The 23,315-nt window shown below is 43.2% G+C and overlaps 1 protein-coding gene and 1 long non-coding RNA gene across 14 annotated transcripts in view; both read right to left on the bottom strand.

The window, feature by feature from the left end:
- The window catches only part of DOCK7 (dedicator of cytokinesis 7), a 171,458-nt gene extending 166,935 nt beyond the window's left edge, over positions 1-4,523 (bottom strand). For 6 of the 13 annotated variants that reach the window (XR_013230236.1, XM_077333499.1, XM_077333500.1 and 3 more), the window contains exon 1: positions 4,047-4,521. Coding sequence is in view for 12 of the 13 variants with exons in the window: in XM_077333499.1 (XP_077189614.1) it covers positions 4,047-4,084 (38 nt within the window). In the remaining variant the exon portion in view is untranslated. Of the gene's footprint in view, positions 1-3,338; positions 3,576-4,046 lie in introns of those variants that run through there. The other 7 variants (XM_077333511.1, XM_077333502.1, XM_077333503.1 and 4 more) reach the window with 7 other exon arrangements.
- A 3,587-nt stretch (positions 4,524-8,110) lies between these two features.
- LOC143835591 (uncharacterized) lies at positions 8,111-23,315 on the bottom strand. The gene is made up of 3 exons (XR_013230235.1): positions 23,211-23,315; positions 22,479-22,689; positions 8,111-9,236 (listed from the first exon to the last, which is right to left on the bottom strand). It is a non-coding gene; the product is annotated as an uncharacterized LOC143835591 (long non-coding RNA).

Below are 23,315 nucleotides of genomic sequence, written 5' to 3'. Positions count from 1 at the left end.
GGAAGTTCTGATAAGATCACCTATCTCATGCAAACAAGGGATAAAATGAGAAACCACTCATCTTTAGAGGGGGAAGAACAAGGAGGGGTTTGGCAATGATGACTATCTAATTACTGGAGGTGGGTGGAATATGCTGGAGGTGGGTGGAACAAAGAAAACCCACAGAAACGTTATACCCAAGGAAAAGGCCAACTCAAAATCAGGTTTCAGGCCAGCAGAGTAGACCATTGGGCCGTCTCTAGCATTGGGGGCAGGGACAACTGACAGTGATGTCACATCCATAAGGACGGGCTTTGAAGGGGCCAGGGCACCCCCCACCGGCCCCCCTCCCTGGCGAGTCCCCTGGCACTCTGCGGGACTCAGAGCATGGCCCAAGGGCCACAGGAAAGCTCCTCCAGGGATGCTCCTCCCCAGCAATGGGGCAGCCACCGAAGCCTCTGCTGGGCGTGCGCTCTCCAGCACTCTGGCCAGTGCCCTCCCGGGCATTGGCCAGTCCTCCACACGAGGCTTGGAGCAGGGCCGCCACCGAGGCCAGCAGGAAGCATCCCCTGGCCGGCCTCCTCCCCGGCAATCAGCCAGCTTGCGCATGGGCCTCAGAACTCCGAGGCGCAGATGGAAGCCTCTGGTGGTGGCCGCCCTCCCCTGCAATCCCCCGGCTTCTGTGCGGGCCTTGGAGGTCCGAGGCCCACACGGAAGCTTCTCCCAGCCGGGCACCTCCCTGGCTCGTCTCGCGGGGTATAGGCAGGACGGGAGCCGCTGCACAGCTCCTGACTGTGGTCAGGGCAGGGACAAGGGGCCAATCGGAAGGTGCACTGCGCACGGCTTCCAATTAGCCCGTTGGTCCCAGATTGCCACTTGGAGGGGCTTCGCGCCTTCCGATGGGCCCCGCCGCTTGTCAGTTTGGGGCAGGGGGACAAATCCAGCGATTTCGATCCAGGACCCCTACCCCCCTTAGCCTTTTATTTATACCGCAGAGCAGTATACAGATGTCAGTCAAAATGTTACTTTCCTTTGCAGATCTGTGTAACTGAGCAATGGAGTATGCATTTGCAATCCTGCCATCTGTTTACTGAAATTCACTGTACCATTGATTCTAATGAGACATAAGTGAATAAAAACCTTTTTAGAGTACAACTAGTATCTAACATTTAAAAAAATATACTGTATGCCAGCACTAACACAGTATTATTATTAGAAAGGGCCAAAAAAGTAACAGGATTCTTATTATAGCATTTCCCCCAATGCTCCTAGGGAAATCATCTACTTGACATTCCATCCCATCCCATCCTACCTTTCAGTTTACAGCCACAAATTTCAGCAAATGATCATACTATGCAGGAAAAAATATTAAAAATTTAGCACGATCATCAGATATATTTTTCAAGAAAATGTTAGACTATTATCAATGTAGGATGTCTTACTTCTGGAAAATAAACTGGACTAGACTGACATTAAGGAGACAGGAGCTCCAAAGGAAAAGCTCCCATTGTATTGTGTCCTAAAACCTTTTCTTATTCTATTGCGTTGTGCAATATCAAAATCACTTGCTCTGGATTAACCAGACATTTTTATCCCTTTCTGCTGACATAGTGAAAGTCGAAGTCCTTGCATTAGAATTAGCATTCCAAGTGCACTGTCGAATCTAGATCCTTTAAATGCCCCTTCCTTTCTTGTAAAATATATTAACATAACATATACACACTAGTCTGTGTGGCATCATCACAGTACCAATAGGGTTTTACAAGGCTATATTGAGAGATCCTTTTTTATGGTTTCTTGTCATCATGCTGGCCCAACACTACCCATTATACTATGACTCCAAGGAAGATGGCAGCGGTGGAAGCCTAACCAAAGTTAACCCTTTCAAAGTCCACTGAAGTTGATGACCTTAAGGCAGGCATAAATCTGCTTAGAATTGCACTGCAAGTTAATCACCGCCTTAGTTTTAGAACACATTTTATTTTAGGGCTGGTTATTGTATGATTTTGTTTTCAATAATTGTGAGACTATATATTATAGCTGCTTTTGCCCTTTCAGATATCTATACAGGAAATATGATTGCCTTTCTTGAGAAGAACTAGAGGGGTTAATGTTTCTTGATGACCCCTTGAGTATTGGATGGGAAGCTATCAAGGACCATTTATGCACTGGGAACTTCACTGCCCCAGCTCCTATGCAGGAGCACAAATAGGGGGTGGATGAGGTGCACCAGGCCAAATGCTCCCCCGTGTGGGTGCAGGAAGAGGTGGGGTAACCTGCCACGACTAAAACTCCAGCCTGCAGCCTGGCACGAAACCTCCAGTGCATAAACGGTCAAGGTGAGGCAAGGCGTTAGGGATTGCTGGTTTAGATGGTTGGGAAGCAAAACATTAAGATTAGTTACCAGTTCTTGGATAGCCTATTATCCTAAATATGTATCTCCCCTGGAGTAGAAAGGACCCCATTAGTGAATCAAACCCTGAGATCCCACAGAATCTAAACAAAGTGTCCAGGTAAGTCCTGGAAATTGATATCTGGCTGGCATCCATGTTTGTGTCCTAATTAATGTAGTGAAAAATACATGGAAATTCTAAACTTTGATACAACTGGCAAAGTGGAAAGCATAGCTGCGAATCACCAAATTAGTACATTTCATGTCATATTGGAAAACAGTAAACCCAAATATTGGACAAAATGCTGCAAAAAGAGAGAGATTGTTATCAAAATTGCTGTGGAAAAGTGTGCACTACTGCTGAATAAATGTTTTCAGGAATATCTTAAATTTTTCAAAGAATAGAGTACTTCCTTCTGTAATCATGAACATTAAAGGGAAAGAAAGAATATAAAGAATGGATATGCCAGACCTCATCCTAGTAGTCTGGAATCCTCCATCATTCATCTCAACTGTTGCAAAGCAAGAACTTGGATGAAGTGACAGCAAAACTCTCCTGTGCCTAAGGAACAACCTGACTGATGGAATGAGTATATAAAACAGCACAGAATTTCAGAAGTACAGTCTCCCTCAACATTGGACTGAGTTCTGCCCATTCCATGGGCCGAAAAGATTCTCAGGCTGCACAAATGCCAGGAGATAAGTATACCATCTGCACACAAGCAAGAATGGAATTTGGATTCGTTTTAGAAAACTGTGCATCCCAAAGGCCAATGCATAAGATACATGCCATATAGTATTAGAATCTCATACACCCAAATCATCACAACTGGCAGATGGGAGGGGGCACAATACAATCAGCCTCCCAGAAAGAGAATATCACCAGTGCATGTACGGTTCAGCTTAGAATCACACAAACCAATCACAGATGTGGGACAGAAGGTAAAAACACAATGCAAACACCAACCCGCTCATCCAGAGTACAATGCATCACAAAGAGGGCCTGGGTGTTAAGACCTCAACACGGGTCTGCAGTTAATAAGCTTCTTAAAAGCACAACTCAGTCCGACCCATGAGCCCATAAGCAGGCACGTTCTGCAGGCCATGCATTCAAAATCATCCGATGCACATGCGGGCAGCCTCACAAAATTCAAGGCACTCAGCCCTGGCACCGCACCCTTCCAGCCCAGAGTCCTATGCATCACAAAGACCCGCACTGGGACTACACTCCCACACATTCGACCAGATATAGAAGCGAGCCGACAATGCACCCCGCCCCCTAGCTGGAGAGCAGAGGATCCTATGGATACTGAAGGTAGTGCTTGCAGATCGGGGTCAGGCAGTACACAATGCCCCAGATGCACACAAACGCCCCATGCTCCCCTCCCACAAGCCAGCTGAACAGCGAAATGTGTACAAAGGGAGAGGCTATGGATGTGTCTAGATGAGGGCCATGCGACAGCCGATCACATATTCATACAGGAGAGCACTCCTTCCCCCACTAGGGCTCCAGCACAATCCCACAACCCTGTGGGGGAGGGGGGCATCGTTCAGCCCCTGCTAGGCCCCTCGCGCGACTCGCCCACTAGCCCGAAGTTCAGGCTCTTCCGCTGCCGGTCCCCGGAGGCGACAGTGTCGCCAGCACCTCCTCCCCGCTCAGCACTGGCCCTTTTACCTGCTGATCTTCTGGGCGAAGGCGCGGCGCTCGGCCATGGCTGCTCAGGATCGACAAGCAAACAGCGCTTTTCTCGCCGCCGCCGGAGACAGTCAAAGGAATCAGGAATGGGTGCCGTAATGCTCGTGAGAGGCACGCCTCCAAAAGTCCTCGCTCTCTCCCACCCGCCACAATGTCGTTTTCTCTCCAGCCTAAGAGAAGATAATGAGTCCCTCCTAGCAAATATATGGCCCAGGCAAAAACTAGAAGCCAGGGTGGGGAATTATCGGGAGAGTTATTGTCCCGTTTGGAGGCTCCAAATTTCTCAGGGAAGGGGGGCAGCGGCTGGGTTGACGTTTACCCCAGCTCAGACGAGCTGTCCCTGGAAGGGTGCAAATAACCGTGTGGACGGAAGGACACCCCTCTCCGCTGCCTTGAAAAATTCAACCGAAGGGAGACCGCAAACAGTGATTCCGTTGAAAAACGTAGGGAGTGTCCATCTTGAGTTCTTGGGAGAGTTTTGTTTTTTACACGCCCTCCTACAGAGGAAGAGGGAAGCAAGAATTCCAGCTAGGTCTGCCTGACATGATAAAGGCCATGATAAAGAGATCATTTTTCCTTGCTGGTAATTAACATTTTGTTGTTTCTTTCTAGTAACTGAAACAGAAGGATTCGATTGCCATTCTAAACTCTTTAGTGTGGTGGTTTGAAGTACCCCCCTCACCAACTTTCTAAATTGACGCTTGGGGCCAGATTTTAACTTGATCTCCATTCCAGAGGTGGTTTTTGTGTTGTAAGGGCAAGAAGCAGGAGACACCCGATCATGAACACATCTCCAACTGCTTATATGTTCTTTGCCATCTGGCTAGGAGTTTTGTCTTATCCCCATCATGGCAAACTTTCATTTCTGTTAACCTCTTGATAATACCCTCCAATCCCCTCCTTCAAACCAGATGGTCGTCCTGTTACTTTTGAAGCTCAGCTCAATGTTATGGGAACACGGAGAAAAAACTTGTCAGACCATGATCCTATTTATTATTGCTACATGAAATTTGTTTAAGTACTAGATTTCTATAGTATGGTTTGTATCTGTAAAGAGCTAGTTGCATTTGCAAATTAATAAACTTTAACTTCCAGCTCACTTCAGAACCTTGTTTTGAAAATAGCATTTAGCTCAGTGATACTTGGGCTGAGCAGCCAGGGTGCCTCTTCAGTGTGGCATTAGCCCCATGATTCAGGAAACTGGACCTGACCCTCACATGTCCTGTGGCATAGTTCCCACCTGGGAACTGCTGCCATTGGAGGAATGGATAAGCTGTGAGCCTCCCTGAGTTATGGGCCTAATGCCAGCGATGAAAGCAAATGTGGCTATTGGGGTTGCTGGAAATTGCAAAGAGAACTCTCTGCAAGCCACAGAGTGAGTCCTACTGGCTTACCTCATGTTTCCCTGCTTTGTCATATCCTGTATGCCTGCTTAGTTTCACTCCTGCTCTGATTTGTCTTTGTGTTAAAAGTTCTGCTATATTTCATAGAGTCATCAATAAACTTTAATTTCATGCTTTCATTTCATTGTTTTAATTTTTAAACAAATGGGTGTGATTTCAGTACATAGCGCTGCTATAATAATAAAACCTTAAACATCATTCTACACTATAGTTTAGAGCGGTAGCTTCTAATTTAGACAGCCAGGTTTGATTCCCCACTCCTCCACATGTAACCAGATGAGTGACCGTGAGCTAGTCACCATCCTGATAAAGCTGTTCTCACAGCAGTTTATCTGAGAGCTCTCTTAGCCTAACCTCCCTCATGGATGTTGGTTGTGGTCAGAAGAAAGGAAGGTGATTGTAAGCTGCTTTGAGACTCCTTCAGGTAGTTTCTAATGTTTAATCATTTAGATTGTAAATACAGGTATAGTTTAGGTATCACCTCATAAAGTATGTTGCATGTACACTACCACATGCTCACTGTTATCACTGCTGTGATTTGCTCACCATGTCCTCAAAGACAGATGTAAATTAATCTTTGCTCTGCAGGTACTAATCTGTTGGAGGTTCCTGGCCCTAAGGAAGCATGCCTGGCCTTAACTAGGGCCAGGGCTTTCTTGATAATGGCCCCAACCTGGTGGAATGAACTCCTGGGAGAGCTGAGGGCCCTGATGGAACTATCACAGTTCCAAGGGGTCTGTAAAACAGCTTTTCTGCCACTTCCTGGGTTGAAATCAGAGCTAAGATCAGGCTGGGCATTTACATCTTTGCACCCCACCCCAGGTTAGTCTGCTCAGAAGGTTAGAGGGTATTTTAGCTGCCGGTTTTGGAGGGTTTATTGGGGGTTTTATTGATGCATGAAGTTTTTATTATTGTAAGCTGCCATAAGACTCTGGAGAGTGGTGGGATATCAATCAATCAGTCAATCAATCCAAATTGATGAAAACAGGCTAAATGAACATAGAACATAATGTTCTAGGTGCATATCAAAGCGTTTCCTATTTTTCTTTTGTCCCATTTCCTTAAAAACATTCCTGTGCCGAGATCTCTAACCAAGAAACAGTTATATGACTAAACATGTTTTCTATCTTTTAATCCAAGATAGTATCTTATTCTTATGTGGGGCTTTCCAAAACAAATCATTCCCAAAAATAACAAAAAAGAGTACCAGCCTCATATCCTGATTTGAATGATGCAGGCCAGCCTGACCTTGATAGCTCTTGGCAGCTAAGCAGGCTCAGCCCTGGTTACTATTTGGATGGGACACCACCAGGGAAGCCAAGGGTTGCAATGCAAAGCCAAGAAATAGCAAATCACATCTGAATGTCTCTGGCCTTAGAAACCATATAGAGTTGCCATAAGTTAGCTGTGACTTGACATGCACTTTTTACCTCCATGAGGCATGATATAATTTTAAAGTTTTGTATGTTGAGCACATGGTGCACAATTACATTCCTAACTGGAAACTATTAATAGTGATTAAAAGTATCCAGAATACTCACACATAATTAATTTGGTTCTCACTGCTCTTCTCCTTTATTTCTTGACCTCTGACTACAGTCTACATAATCACCATCACCTTAGAGACCAACAAGATTTTTAGGATGTATATAAGCTTTCTACAGTCAAAGCTCCCTTTGTCAAGGAAGCTTTGTCAAGCAAGCTTTGAGTCTCAAAAACTTACAACCTGAAAATCTTTTTAGTCTCTAAAGCAGGCTTTCGTGAAACCCTGGAGTCTCTTGATGGCCCTAGGAAGGGTTTCCTGAAGGGGTGAGAATTAATTTTGTACATTCTTTTTTAAACAGGTGCAGAATGTGTATCCCTCATCACTGAGTAACCACAAGCAGTTCTTACACATTTAAGATTTGTTACATGGGTATGCATGTCAGAAGATATGATTTCCAGGTCCAGTGTAGAAATTAAGGCCTTCAGATCTTGTTCTTCTGACTAAAACTTTCTGAATTCCCACTTTGCTCTTCAGTCTGTATTCCTGGCTTCTAAGAGTGAATATAGACACATTTCAACTGCTTTAGAAATCGCTAGAATTAGAAAGAAATACACTGTTGCATTTGAATATATTTTTACTTAGAGCTGAAAAACAGAGGAAAAGAAGATCAAGCCACATACCACATTGTGAGTACCTGTCTTCACTTAAGAGGTTGCCTTGGCTTCCTGGGTATGCTAATTGCTTGTTCCATGAACTGACAACTACAGAATAACCTGCCAGACCTGATACATTTCTGAACTTGGAATCCCACCTAGCTCAGCTGTACTTCTGCCAACCAACCAAGTTCTGATAGTTTATATTACGTGATACTGAAACATTGCCTTTTCTCTTGGTTTCAAATCCCCAGACAAGGAAAATAAGTGTGTTTAGCGTTTTTAAATGTAGCATGTCTCAATAAAGCTTGAGGTTAATGAGTAATACTCGTGAATGGATAATCTGACACATATCATTGAAAATGCAGGATGGCCAACTATAATACACAGAAGACTCACTCAGAAACTTGTTTTGTTTTTCTTCCTAAACAATATTCTCTTTATTAGTAAAACACAGTTCAACTTAGCAAATAGTGGAATATGAAGTATAGACAGGAATAAATGGTCTCATAATTCTTATCTAATAGATGATATGATCTATGTCAAAGCCCTTAAATTATAGAATCAATAAAAAAACTATTTTCAATTTACACAGTATAGATTAAAAAGCCTTTTCTTTATATCTAGTGGGAAGCTGGGGGAAAAAACTTTCACCTCCGAAAATTAAAAAACAAAACAAGAAGACAGGAAGGCAAAGAAACAAAATGAAATTTTTCTGGTTACATTTTCCAGGATACCAGCAACTAAATAACAAGCAACTACATCTGTACCAGTAAACTTAAATCATAACAGATGAGTGAGGTTCGAAGAAATGTATACATGATCTTGTAAGGAAGACCGACAGATATCACAGACTGACTGGCTCAATTCTTTTCAATGCATGGAACATTAACCAAAGGAAGTGAAGGAGAAATGGAATAAGTATATGAAACGTATAGGGCCATCCCCTCTCCTTCTCATATGCTTCAAATAACACTATCCACTAAAATCCATGTGAACAATAAATCTTGTCTCTCTATGCTGACAGTATGACTGAGTATTGAGAACCATACTCCTGAATTCTCACGCTAGTGACTTGCTGTAGTAGAGACACAGGTGAAAAAAGAACATAGAACCAGACAGAATCCTACACATGGATTAGAAAAGGGTATATCTTTTGTGTGTGTGTGTGTATGGAAACTTTCTAAAGTTCACATTCTAAATATGTTTTACTTACCACCTTTCCTTCCAAAGCCAGCACCAATAATCTTTTCTCCTGGTCGGTTACAGAGTTCTTACACAGAGATGTATGCATACAGGCTGTGGCTGTGGTATGCAAGTATCAGTGTGTTGGCTACTAATCCCTTCCAAAAATTTGCATTAGAAGAAGAATAAAACAGAACGTCTCCAGTCATAAAAATGATACAGTAGATGTCATAGTCCTTTATCGGTTTCCTTTCCATTATATATTGTTTTTGTGCTGAAAAGAAGCTGCAGTCATCTTCCAACATAGGCATGCAAAGATCCTTTACCAAAGGGTGCTCAAATCTCTCAGGTATCAGCTGTAAGGATAGGAAGAATCCTATTGTTCCTGAAACATCCCCCTTCCAAATATGCCTCAACCTTCAAGAACAGCTTATCCTACAATCTGCAAAAAAAACATTATGTAGTTGGAGGAAATGACAGGTAGGTGCAACATAGCAATTGGTAAGGTTGTGGGCATAGAGCTAAGGGAATACTGAATTGCTAAGCCTAAAATCTAAACTTCAACAGAGTTATTGTGCTTCTAAAGATTTCATATAACAGAATTGTTGCCAACAGGACCAGTTCCAGATTTTTGGGAGATTTGGGCAGATAGTTCCTAAGGTTCCCTCCCCTGCTGACCACCAAGCATTCATGCTCTTCTGCTGAGCTGTATGTCTCCCACTAGCCTGTTACCCAAATTGCTGGGGATAGCAAGAGGCTGGGTAACACAGGATCTTTACTACCAATTTTTACGGGGTCCTTTCCCTGGAAGAAACCCTTTTTAAATGAAGAAGACAAAAGCTTACACTCATGGGATTTATTTGGGGAAAATATTGGGATACACTCAAAACACACACAGAGCAAAAACATACATACACTAAGTTCTACAGGGGGACGTTACACTAGGTTCTACAGGGGACAAGTTCACTAAGTTCTACAGGGGGACACGTTCAAGATACTGCACCTTTCTTGGATCCAAGCAGCCCAGACACAGGGTTGACGACATCAGGGGATGGACAGGATGCCGGGTGTGGACAACAACACACACACACACACAGGGTGTGCGCAAGGCTTGATATAGTGTTTGAAATTCCCGGGCCAGCCCCAGAGACTGCCCACTGGGAGGTCCATGATTGATGATTGGTCTCTGATATTATGCGTACCTGATAGGTGAGTTTGAACTGTGATGTCACTAGAGTGGGAGGTGTGGAGTAATCTCATCAAGTAGAACAATACCTTGGCTACGTGTAATGTGTGGCTAATGGCCTTGTCTTTGTTTTATCAGGAAGGACTGGGGGAAGACATTTGGGGATAAGAGATGGTGCTAGACAGAAATTACACTGGACAAGAGAGACAAAAGAAGTTGCAGTTAGTACCTTGAAGGGATATTCCTTTCCTGTAGATAGTCTAATGGTCTTTGGCTGGGGGGGGGGGGTGATTTAGATAATGTGCACATTTAGCTCAGTCAGTTGGGCAAGGAGGAAATGTAAGAAATCTAGTGAAGCCCAAACAAGATGGAGACTTAGCCTGGCTTCCTAGGTTTCTTAAGGGCCCCTACTGACTCCATAGTCAGTCTCTGCCAGGCTGGTTTCTGTGTGTGCCAACCTGCTCAGAGTCCAGTCATGGGCTTCTGTGCATGAAGGTATCTCTGTGTGAGGCACCCTTCCATTATGGGCTACCTCTCGGGTAACATTTCCCCCCCTTGAAGGCTTGTGTCAGCCGACACATGGCTTCACTCATTAACCAAATAGAAATCAAGGATTGGTCACCCATTCTGTGTCAGAAATGTTAGTAAAGAGATGGGAAGAGGGTTCAGGTACAATGGATCAAGGGACTATGGGCCATTCTATAAAAATGTGAATCCAATCAAAAATAAAACAAAATTTAGTGTATGTGATGTAGGTGTCATGTTACCTGGAGAGTCTTTGGCTTCTTGGATCCACCTTACTAAAGAGAGATTTCTATTATCTAAAGCTAATACAAACTAAGCATGGGAGAAAACTGAAAGGGTACATAAACATGGGGAGGAACATAGGGAAGGATAAATAAATACAATGAAATTAACTGCAATGAAAGGAACTGAAGAACATGGAGGACTGCTACAAGCACAATGCAATGGACAATATTTGAAATATGTGGCACAATGCAATTTGAAATACAGACAATTAATTGAAATAAGTGACTGGCATGGCATAGTACAACTGAGAAACAATAGCTTGAAAAACTTCCTCCCCCCCTTGTTCCATTGGTGAAGGTGGGAGAGTAGTCCAGTAGTTGAAGGTTGATGAAGATGGGTGACTAGTCCAGTGTTGCTATATATATGCATATATATACTTGGTTGATCTTATAGGACATTGCTGGGTGAAGGTTGCAAGGAGGTTGAAGGAGGTTCCTCCATGTGGGTGAAAAAGCAGCTTTGGCGAGGATCCATTTTATGAGAGAGCCACTGGCAAGAGGTTGTGGCAACAAGCAAATAGCTGGAGATGTGTGCAGGTCTGTGTTAGCTTGCAAGTTGATCTTCTTCCCCCCCTCGTGACTAAAATGGCAGGGGAAGAGGCAGTAAAGGCACTTATCCAGGGCATCTGAGGGTGTGCAGGGTCAGAGGTAGCACATAGAAGAAGCAGCAGGCAGGGCAGTGAATATTCATAGAGCAGGAACAGCAAGCATCAGTAGTTCACCAGCAAGTAGGCTGGGGCAGAAAGCGCAGAGCAGCAGGTCATGACCACAGGAACACATCCACAGGAAACGCAGGCAGAGGGTTGCTGTCATCTTGACCAGGTCAGGTCTGGAGGTTGGCGAGCAGGATATCAGTGAACCGCATGCTGGCAGGACCATTAGGAATTGGTTGTGTGATGCACAAGCCTGGAGCCTCCTCAGGGCAGACTTGGCAGACATGGGTTGCAAGAATATTTGAGCGGCCCAGAGCGTCAACAGCACAGTGGAGCTGAAGAGCTCAAGGGGGAGACACCCAATTGAGAGAGAAGGATGAAGCTAGACAAAAGTTTAATGGAGAAGTGTGTGCAGCTGCAAGGAGTGATGCTGCAAAGTCTGCTGTGACTGGGCTCAAGTAGGCACCCAGCCTGATGGATATACAGATTAGGAAAAATACTCAAAATTTAGAGTTTTGAAGACAATGAACTCAAATGAAAGATTGCAGCAGAGGGGTGCCCCCATAAGTGACTGTCAAAAAGATCCACTGTGGTGGGTGCCCACCATGACCTTTCAGAGACTGAAAATAGAATTTAAGAGAAGCTAGATGCCATCTCCAGGGAGGGAGATGGAGATTAGAGTGCACTCATAAGACAAGGGAAGGAGGTTGCCAAACTCCTGGTGAGAGAAACCTGGAAGATTGCTATGGGTGACGGAAGCAAGATGCTTTGTAGAAATACACAAGATGAGAGAAAGTCCTGTAAGAAGGTTTTGGAGGCTAGGTCTACTGGACCTAGGTCTACTGCTGCACTGTTGTGTAAAAGGAGGCACTCGGAAAAAGATTCAAAAAGCCAAAGTTAATAGTTCCTGCAAACATGTAGCAAATAGTTTGTGAATGAATAGATTAGCAGCTCATATACAAATATATATGGGGAATAAAAAGAAGAATTGCTAGATAGAATCTGGTCAATTGCTTTCCAGTTAATAAGCACAAAGAGAAATAGAAGCTCTGATATGCAGTAGATTAAACACATAAGCAGAAACCATAAGATAAATCAGAACCCAAAAAGAAAGTTTCAAAAACCAAAACTTGGATTGTGATCTCTTCCTTGCTATAAAGAGCAGAAGAGAGGATTCCTAATTAAAAGAGGACTCAAAACATGGCAAAAGAATTTTTCAAAATATTGCGGATTGACATTAAAAGAATTTGGAAATAAACATAAACAATCTAAAAAGTTAGAGCACATAAGCACAAACAAATAACCTTAAAGAAAATTCAAGGGTTAAGGAAAGAAACTTGTTTTTCAGACTGAGATCTGCCTGCTTGTAGGCCAGGCTGATGGGATGCCAATTGCTTCTTATAAAAGATACATCTCTTGGAGTACTGCTGAGGATATGAGTGGGAAAGAATGAATGAGGAGAACATGAAGAGTCACACTACACAATACTGTGTCAAAAGAATTGTGTTCTTAAGGAGGAAAGACTGTTCCTCTGTACATGCACAGAGTGCCTTTTTGTAGAAGTCAGGCTGAATGGAAATCTGAGTACCCAAATGAAAGATCTGTATAAGGCTGTTTAAACATATTCAAAACAAAACAAAATTGCAAAAACAGATTTTTAAACAAAATGGTTTTATGAAAAAAAAAGTTTTAACTGCCAATTAAAATTTGAAATAGGAAGTAAAATGTCAGAGGGAAGGAAAAGCTATGGAGGGAATGCTTTTTCTCAAAGAGAAAATATTTCAAATCTTAAAATAAAAACTAAAACAAAATATATCTTAAAACAGAACAATTTTACTGTACTCTACCCCCTTAGATTCTGTCTGAAATAGGAGTCAGTCTTTAAAGAAACAAAACCTCTTCCCTTCCTGATTTGGGAAGAAAGAATACTTTCTGTGCTGTTAAAGTTCCTTACTTATGTAGATTAGTTGCTGGGATGGGGGAGAGCAAGGCATGAGTCATGGGGCTTAGTGCCTAGGAAGGCAGTTAGGCAAAGAGTCTGTTTTAAGAATGCAAAATAGTGGCTGTCAGTGTGACTGCAACTATCAGTGGAGGCTCTACCAATTGCAGCCAAATTTAAGATTTGAAAATTTATAAAGTAAAAATGGAAGCACACATGTTGAACAATCATTTTTCATGTGTAAATCAGTTCAGTGGCCCTGGAACTATTTGTGGAAGTTGAGAAAATAAGCTGATTATATCATTGAATTGGAAATCTGTTAACTTTGCTTGCAACATTAAATGGGAGGAGAGAAGCTAAGAGAAAATTGAAAAAGAATGTTGTCCTTGCAACAAATTCTTCCCTGTTAAAAGAATTGTTGTGAACTTGGATTTTGGAACTCTGTACAGGTTCAGAGGCAAGGTTTCCTTCCTGACTCTGAGATGGGGGAACTGAGAATATTTCCTCTTCTTTAAAGACAAGAGGTGAAGCTGGGTTATTGGGTCTACTGTATTTTCTTTTCAATTTATTATCTGTGTGGCTTTGGAAATCCAGGACATTTTGCAAATGGGTTTTTACATTTAAAAGTTCACCCTGGAATTCTTTGTTTTTCTTATCAAGATCCTTAATTTCCAAATCTTGTTTCTGGGTAAGAGTTTTAAATTTCTCTATTTCCTTCTGCCAGTCCTTAGGGGGTTGAGAAGGAATTTCTATGGGGCTAGTTTTCTGTAGCTCACATCTAAGTATGTCTCTGTTCCTCTTCTCTCTAATGATCTTTACAAAAGCACACATGAGTACAGATGTTGGTTGGTCATGATACTGGGACATGTCTGCTCCAGTATTTCTAAGTTCCTGCCATAGAAAAGTCCTGTTACTGATTCTTTTATTGCGCTGCTGATGGGCAGAATTTCTAGTCTGGAAGTATTTAGGTTTGAGATTATTTTGGGGAAAATTATTTGAAGGGAAACCATTTTGTGGCTTACTCCTTTCTCCTGGCTTTTGTTTGCTCCAGCCATTAGGTGGCTGCAGGGAACGATTGTCTCTATTCCTATTAAAATTGGGGTGATTCTGATTAAAGTAGTTCTCCCTCTTGATCCTGTACTGAGAGTGGAGACCACTGTTTGCCTGAATGTTTAAATTTTTGGAGTCCTGGTTAGTGGGAAATTCAAGAGTACCTGATTCTCTAAGCTGGCCTGCAATGGGGAGCTGTTTCTGGATTTCTTGCCTCTCAGTTCTATCTGCAGGGGTTGTAACTAGAACTGGGTGTAAGGGAGCTGAATTTTCCCCTTGGGGTTCTATGGACATTTTGGGGGTTATTTCTTCTGGCAGAGGCTCAGAAGGTAGAAGGGGAAGAGTCTCTGGATGAATTGTGGCAACTAGAGCCCTCTGGAGCTCTAACTGCTTTTCAAGTTGCTGCATTTTTCTATGGCATGCCTCATGGCTTACTTGAGCATGCTGAATCTTAGTTTGGGAATGTAAATATTGGGCAGCATGTTGAGTTTGGGTGAGCTGGTGACTTAGGTCTCCAACCTTTTCTTCTGCCACATGAGCTCTGTAAGTGGCAGTTTCTAATTGTTCTAGGGTTTTTTGGAGCTCTGATGCAAGTCTGACCTTGTCAGCCCAGATATCTTCTTTCTCACCTTGGAGCAGGGTTATCTGTGTTTGGAACTGGGCATTTTCAGCCTTTAAGGCTTTTAATTGATCAGCAGCCCCAGTCAGAGCTACGAATAGACCCCAACTGGCATATACATTTTTCTTGGAACTCCCCAGTTTCTTTGCACTGCATACAGCAGTAAAAGTTTCTTTTAGCATTGCCAATGGGTCAGAACCCGAAAAGGAATCTTGCTTCCATGGGTTTTCCCCTTGTTTAATAATCCATTTTGTTAATTTGTCCAGGTGATCATTGGACTTAAGTTTCTTTGAGAGGTCTACCTTTTCCATTTTTGAGGTACTGCACAAACACTTGAGAATTCTGAAAAGCTCTTCTTTAACGAACAGGTCTGAGCTTTTCTTAATGAGCACTGAGATCTTTTAGTGAGCACACAAACATGGACTAGAGAATCTGGCTAGCCTTTCGGAGCGTAACCTATAAGAACCTTAGAACATAATATGGCCTGCCTTTTCGAGACAAAGCCTAAGAGAGGAGTGCCTGCTTGATCAGAGCAGCACTTCCAAGCCAGCCTTTCGGGGTCCTAGCCTGGTTGGAATCTAGCCTTTCGGGGTCTAGTTCCTATATGAGAAAGTGTAGGGAATGAGGCCAGCCTTTCGGGGTCCTAGCCTGTGAGGAAAGGAATTTAGCCTTTCGGGGTCTAATTCCTACAGTAACACACAAAAGTCAAGAGCAGGGATCCTAACTTTTCAAGCTAAAGTCCCTCCCAAGAAAGTAAAGTTCAGTAACACCCTGAAAGGATTGCTATCAAACACATGCACACATTACTCTCATCAAATTCCAAAAACACAGGGTATCTTCACAGGAAAAATTCCCTACGTCTGTACTCTGAGAACAAACGCATGCATTCACTCTTTCAGACATACAGGGTAAGTGCCCAAGCTTTTCCCACCAAAATATGTTATCAGAGATGCAGGGTAGTGCCCACACATTCATCAATATCTGTTCTCAGAGATACAGGGTAGTGCCCACGCATTCTCCACCAAAATCTGTTACCCAAATTGCTGGGGATAGCAAGAGGCTGGGTAACACAGGATCTTTACTACCAATTTTTACGGGGTCCTTTCCCTGGAAGAAACCCTTTTTAAATGAAGAAGACAAAAGCTTACACTCATGGGATTTATTTGGGGAAAATATTGGGATACACTCAAAACACACACAGAGCAAAAACATACATACACTAAGTTCTACAGGGGGACGTTACACTAGGTTCTACAGGGGACAAGTTCACTAAGTTCTACAGGGGGACACGTTCAAGATACTGCACCTTTCTTGGATCCAAGCAGCCCAGACACAGGGTTGACGACATCAGGGGATGGACAGGATGCCGGGTGTGGACAACAACACACACACACACACAGGGTGTGCGCAAGGCTTGATATAGTGTTTGAAATTCCCGGGCCAGCCCCAGAGACTGCCCACTGGGAGGTCCATGATTGATGATTGGTCTCTGATATTATGCGTACCTGATAGGTGAGTTTGAACTGTGATGTCACTAGAGTGGGAGGTGTGGAGTAATCTCATCAAGTAGAACAATACCTTGGCTACGTGTAATGTGTGGCTAATGGCCTTGTCTTTGTTTTATCAGGAAGGACTGGGGGAAGACATTTGGGGATAAGAGATGGTGCTAGACAGAAATTACACTGGACAAGAGAGACAAAAGAAGTTGCAGTTAGTACCTTGAAGGGATATTCCTTTCCTGTAGATAGTCTAATGGTCTTTGGCTGGGGGGGGGGGTGATTTAGATAATGTGCACATTTAGCTCAGTCAGTTGGGCAAGGAGGAAATGTAAGAAATCTAGTGAAGCCCAAACAAGATGGAGACTTAGCCTGGCTTCCTAGGTTTCTTAAGGGCCCCTACTGACTCCATAGTCAGTCTCTGCCAGGCTGGTTTCTGTGTGTGCCAACCTGCTCAGAGTCCAGTCATGGGCTTCTGTGCATGAAGGTATCTCTGTGTGAGGCACCCTTCCATTATGGGCTACCTCTCGGGTAACAAGCCATTGTCTCTTTCCCCTTTCTGCTCATGAGCCTTAGCACCATCCATGCTCACAGCTGCCTTTAGACCTTTCACTAGTAGCACCAGGCATTGAATGCAGCAGGGAGAATGGATGCAGCATCTAGGAGGGTGAAATTTGGAGAGGAGGGACTTCAATGGCATATAGTACCATAAAGTCCACCTTTCAGAGTGGCCATTTTCTCTGTCAACTGATCTCTGTCCTCTGGAGATCAGTTGTAATCTCCAGAGATCTCCAGCCACCACCTGGAAATTGGCAACAGTAGCTGCAGTGTTAGCAAGTGTGTAAGCAGGGCATGCCATTGAGCCCTGCCAGAATCCCTGGGCTCTGGTGGCTACCCCATCTGAGGTTATGCTGACACCAGCCCTGGTTGACAATTCTTCTGTCATGACAGCATGGTTATCTGGCACTCTGAAGGGTGGGGAGCAAAAGAGGCATGATAAAAAAATTGAGAGTTAAAGTTCACATATTGATTTGAAATTAGTCAAACAAAGCTCTACTACAGATGTACTTCACAGAGCATGAGGTGGACCTGGTATGCTGACTGAGACCTGGGTGAGGGAAGGTGAAACTGTTGCCTTGAAAGAATTTGGCCCACTCAGATCCATCAGTCCAAAACCTCAGGTCGGGCTGGGAGTGGTGCTGGTGCTGATCTGAAAGGTTTACTCCTTCAGGGCACTCCTTGAACTGATGATCCCGGGCCTTGAATATGGTGGCCTGGAGTGGGATACAGCCAAGAGCCTGGCCATTTGGCTGGTGTACCATCTGCCCAACCCACCATCAGATGTCCTGTTGGGCCTCCTAGAGGTGGTGGCCACCAGGGCTTTATAGTACTCCAGACTGCTAGATCTGGAAGGCTTCAGTGTCCATGCTAAATTGCTCTCCTCCAGAAGTGGCCCAGGCCTGGTGCCATCCATGGCAACACTACGGCTCTCCCAATTTTTCTGACATATTGATTTTATATTTTCAAGGGAACATTATAAACGTGTCACTCACAATCTACTATGTGAAGCAGCACCATTTCAGAATTCGTCCACCTAATTCCATAGATTGTGCTGGCCCAAAACAACTAGAACGTTGGTCAAGGGCTGATTGTACATGCCTATCAAGAGACAAATAAGTAATACACCTCTCTGGATTCTGGCATTTTTTGTCATTAACTGAAACTACATCAGCATTCTGATGCTAACCACTTTACTTCAACGTTTCATTATCATTTATTTAGCTTTACCACAAATCCTGATCTCATATAGAGTTGCCTCATTTGTGTAGTTTCAGGAATGGTGGAGCAGTAAAATTCACGTGTTGTACTTGCAAACTTATTCGAGGATTTATTTGAAGCAAAGCCTAAGTATTAGCATGGCACATTACAATATTAAAAAAACATAGTAGAATTGAATTATAGCAAGCTATGCACAATATTATAGACTACAGTTCCTAATCATTTATCCCAGTAACTTTGTGAACAAATTTATATAGGGCAAGTCTATAACCTATATAGAGAATCTCTCTTGAATAATTTGGTTTTGCATAGTTTGTGGGAAATCAGAAGAATGGGAACTTTCTTGACCTCCACAGGCAGGCCGTTCCATAAGGTAAGGATCACAATGCAGAAAGCATGAGCACAGGTTGATGTTACCCATTTGCAGGTTAGTACCTGCAGAAGGTCCTGTTCTAATGAGCAAAGCTGTCATGGTGGATCATAGGGGGAGATGTGGTCCTGCAGATAAGAGGGATCAAGACCATGAAGGGCTTTGTATGTGATAGCCAATACTTTAAACTGAGCCCAGAGAAGAAGAAAAGTTGGTTATTATATGCTGCTTTTCTCTACCAGGAGTCTCAAAGCAGCTTATGATCACCTTCCCTTTCCTCTCCCCACAACAGACACCCTGTGAGGTGGGTGAGGCTGAGAGAGCCTATTACTGCTTGGTCAGAACAGCTCTATCAGTGCTGTGATGAGTCTAAGGTCATGCTGTCCATCTTGGTGTGGTGATTAAGAGTGGTAGCTTTTAATCTGGGAAGCCGGGTTTGATTCCCTGCTCCTCCTCATGCAGCCAGCTGGGTGACCTTGGGCTAGTCACAGTCCTGATAGAGCAATCCTGTCAGAGCTCCCTCAGTCTCCACCTACCTCACAGATTTTCTGTTGTGAGAAGAGGAAGGGAAGGCGATTAGAAGCTTTAAGACACCTTCGAGCAGTGAAAAGCGGAATAGAAAAACAGTTCTTCTGCAACTAAAGGGCAGCCAATGCTCTTACAGTCTAACTGACTTAAAACGTTTTTTTGCAGCTGCATTAACTTAATTATTCAGCAATAACACTGGATCCAGAGTAAACTCAAGGCTTTGAAATGAGTCTGCAAAGGTCACCTGAATGCCATCAAAGTACAATGTCCTCCAAATCTCTATCTTCCCAGTCAGTATATCCTGTCTTTTCAGGGCTTTGTTTCAATTTGTTCACTGTTAGTCAATTAACCACAGCAGCCAGGTAGCTATTTGGGGCCTCTACTGCATCAGCAAGAGATTTGGATAAGAATATATAGAACTGGTTATCATTGGCATATCAAGGACAACCAACTGCAAAAATACACATTATTGGTTCTAAGGTAGTGGTTCTCAACCTTGGGATCGGGACCCAAATTGGGGTTGCCTGGCCCCTTCCGCGGGGTCACCAGGTTGGTGGCTACCGTGGCGGCGGGTGACTGCGGTGGGCGGAGGTGAGTGGTGGTGGCAGGCAGCGGCAGGCAGGCACGCAGGAGGCAACGGGTGAGCAACAGGCAGTGCAGCCACAGCAGCTGCTTGCGGGAGAAGCATGCAGCGGGCTTTTTACCTAGTGCTGATATATATTTTAAAATTTGTTTTCTGTGCAAGTAGTTTTGAAGAAAACATCCAATCAAAAATATGTTGACAAATCATGAGAAAAACAGGGAAAGGTAGCAAAGCAGTGTAGAAGTTTGCAAAAACAAAACACTTTTTAGTTTGGGATCAAATCTGCAGACATCTTGGGCTGACCATGCATGGAGCTTCTATTCCAATCCCAATTAGATTTAATCCCTGCCATCTATACTGAATGCGATTTCCATTTTTATTTTGGCCGATTTAAATTTTCCCTCTGCCACAAGCATGATTGATCTGGAGTGACCCTACCTTTTCCCCATGATATCCTGGAGTGGATATAACACTCAATATTTGAAAGATCTGCATGAATAAAGGTGCAGCTATCTGCTTCCCCCAAAATAACTTGCTGCCGAGCCTCCAACACTGTAGAAAAGCCCTGATTGGCCTGGGCATCAGTTCAAAGGCTTCTTCATTCCCAGGTTGCAAGGCTTCCCTCAAAGGGGAAGTCCTAACTTCTCTGGGCAGAAGCTCCAGAAGCCCTAACTTCTCTTGGCAGAGATTTGCCTCTTGGATTTATTCTCCCTCCTCTGCTGTCTCCAATCCTCCCCCCCACCCCCCTCTGTGTGAGGCTCCTGCTGCGCTTTGCCTTCCCTCCCCATTCTGAGCTTCCTTAATCACGTGCAGAACACTTTTCTGTTTCAATGGGGGGAGGGAGGAGAAGGAAGACCTGAGTTCAAATTGATCTGAATTCAGCAGGATCCACAATGGAATAAACAAAATAAGTGCAGAATCAGCCCAGGATTCCTTATTTATTTCATTAATTAGTTAAACTACAGTTGAACTTCTTGTTCAGACATAAAGCATGACTAACTTTCTAGTTTCAAGAAATGAATAATTCTTTAATGTGTTCTGTACTCATTATCCAACAGAGGACTCATGGACTAGCAAAGCCGTGCACTTGACTTGGAAACATTTCTATGTGCCTTTTTTTCTTTGTAAACTGAAACCAAACTGCTACATAGAAACCCAGTAGCGCCATACAGACCCACAAGATTTTCAGGACCTTTGAGAAACCTTTGAGAGTTGAAGCTCCCTTTGTCAGATAAGAAAAGCCTTTGACTTTCGAAAGCACATACCCTGAAAATGTTGTTGGATTCTAATGACTTGTATCTAGCTTAAACCAACCTGCAAATCTTCTCTGAAGAATTTATTCCAGCTTTTCTCTGCCTCCTGGAAGAAAGGGGTGCTTAGGGTTACCACCTCTGGGTTGGAAAATTCCTGGAGAGTTGGGACGGAACCTCGGAGGGCAGAGCTTGGGGAGGCATAACACCACGGAGTCTACCCTCCAAAATAGCCATTATCTGCAGGGGGATTATGACCCAAAATCTGGAGATCAGCTACGATTCCTGGAAATCGTCAGGCCTCACCTGGGGACTAGCAACCTTTGGGTTTTACAGATGAACAGAGAAGGAAAACTTTGCATCTCCGGGGACAATACATTTGGAGGCTATGGCTTCCATTATACGAAGATGCTTGGAAGTGCAGCTTTCCTAATATCATTGATCAGAGGGAGTGTTCATGTGGTTGCTTCCCCCATATGCTCGTCTCTGCAAATGACCAGAAGTTGTACACAGAGGAGGGAGGCAGTCTTCTCATTCCTGCTTTTTCTCTTCATACATTCAGTGAATGCATGGGGCTATTGCGTTTACCAAAACTCTCTTATTCCATCCACATTGTATAGAATACCACAAAAACACAAACCTTAAAAGGGTTGAAAAGAATGGGATGAAATGAAGAATATGCAGAATATGAAGTAATCTCTGAATATTTCCAGCTACCACTTGGTGGTTGGCCACCCTATTTATTAGATCACCTTTTACTCGTTTTGCAGAATGATTGCAAAAACAGCAGGTTTGTAACATTTTTTCTGGCACAGAAAAAAACATTCTTTAATTTTGAGCCAAAACCTGTTGGGTGCCAGACAGCCTTATCTCTCTTCTTTACAAAGCATGTCTCTTCTTCATGCAGTCTCTTGCAGTTTTGTATGTGACTGATATTTTAGGACTTGGATTTTAATTTTTATGTAATATATAATATTAAGTATACTTATGTAATCTCTGTTGTGTATGAGGATTTGCCAAGGACCGAGCTTGAGGTCCAAAGCAGAATCCAAATGGATGCGAAACCAGCCGAAGTGCTACATAAGCCAATCTCTTTAAATCAATCAAGCGTAACTGGGCTCAGCCGTGGGAGATTCTTTTGTCTTCTATAGTATGTATATAAATTGGAGTTTTCTCGGAGGGTGGGGGGGGGGGGGTCAGTCTTGTTGTCTCCTGCAAGAACATGTACTCACTGCTGAGATCATCAATAAAGAGTTGTTCATTTGCCCAGTTGCCTGATGTTGTTCCTACGAACTCACATGTTTTACGATCACAGTGTTGTTATTATATATATATATATATATTACAGATTCTCCTGATAAACCCTGTTGGCAAAAGGTGTAGGAAATATTTGGAAATGTAACTAATAAAATAAAATTTTACCTGATTTTGCACCATCAGTCTTAGTCTTATTTTTTATCTTCTGTGCTGATGTGGAACTTTAATTTCATGTTAAAGAGTCAATTAAAACATGAGAGTTCCACATTCTTGTTTCCAAAATGTTGCTCTTGAGCGTCAGTAATGCATCCCAGTGTTTTATTAGGCACTATTGTTTATTTAATGTTCATTCCAGCCTGTTCCAGGGGTATTTGGCCTGGAAAGAGTTAATAAAAGTATGAGAGCTCCAGTTTTCATTTCTAAAATATTATTCTTGAGTGTCTGTAATACATCTCACTTTTTCTATGGCAGTATTGTTTGCTTAATGCGCATTCCAGCATTTACCATGTCCCTTTAGTTTACTTTTCTTTTTGTCCTGGCTAAGTAGCATAGTGAACGTCAGCATTATAAAATATATATATGAAAATATCAAGATTCTGTAATACAATAAAATACAAAAGTAATATTTTGTGTGGCATTTTATAATAGTGACAACGGAGGCCAGTAAATTAATACTCTGGGGGTATGGATTGACTCAATCAAGGAAGCCACGGCCCTGAGCAAGGCTCTTAACGACAGGGCGTTCTGAGGAATGTTAATTTTGCTTTACAATGCGGAACGGCAGGCTCCAGCTGTTTCACCTTGAGGTATGTGTAAACAGAGAAATACGATTTTCATTCGCTGACATAAATCCACTTCAATACACTTTAAGGACTACATTTCCCAGAATGCACATACCCACAATCAACTGTGCCGATAGCGTTTTGGAACCGTATTCTGGGACTTGTAGTCCCCAGGCAGTCAGGGATTGGGGGAGGGGGGAAGTCGCAATTTTGTATTCCC

Source organism: Paroedura picta, chromosome 4 (assembly GCF_049243985.1).
Source record: "Paroedura picta isolate Pp20150507F chromosome 4, Ppicta_v3.0, whole genome shotgun sequence".
NCBI lineage: Eukaryota > Metazoa > Chordata > Lepidosauria > Squamata > Gekkonidae > Paroedura > Paroedura picta.
The sequence above is the reverse complement of the archived record's forward strand: the minus strand, read 5'-3'. Positions and strand labels throughout refer to the sequence as shown.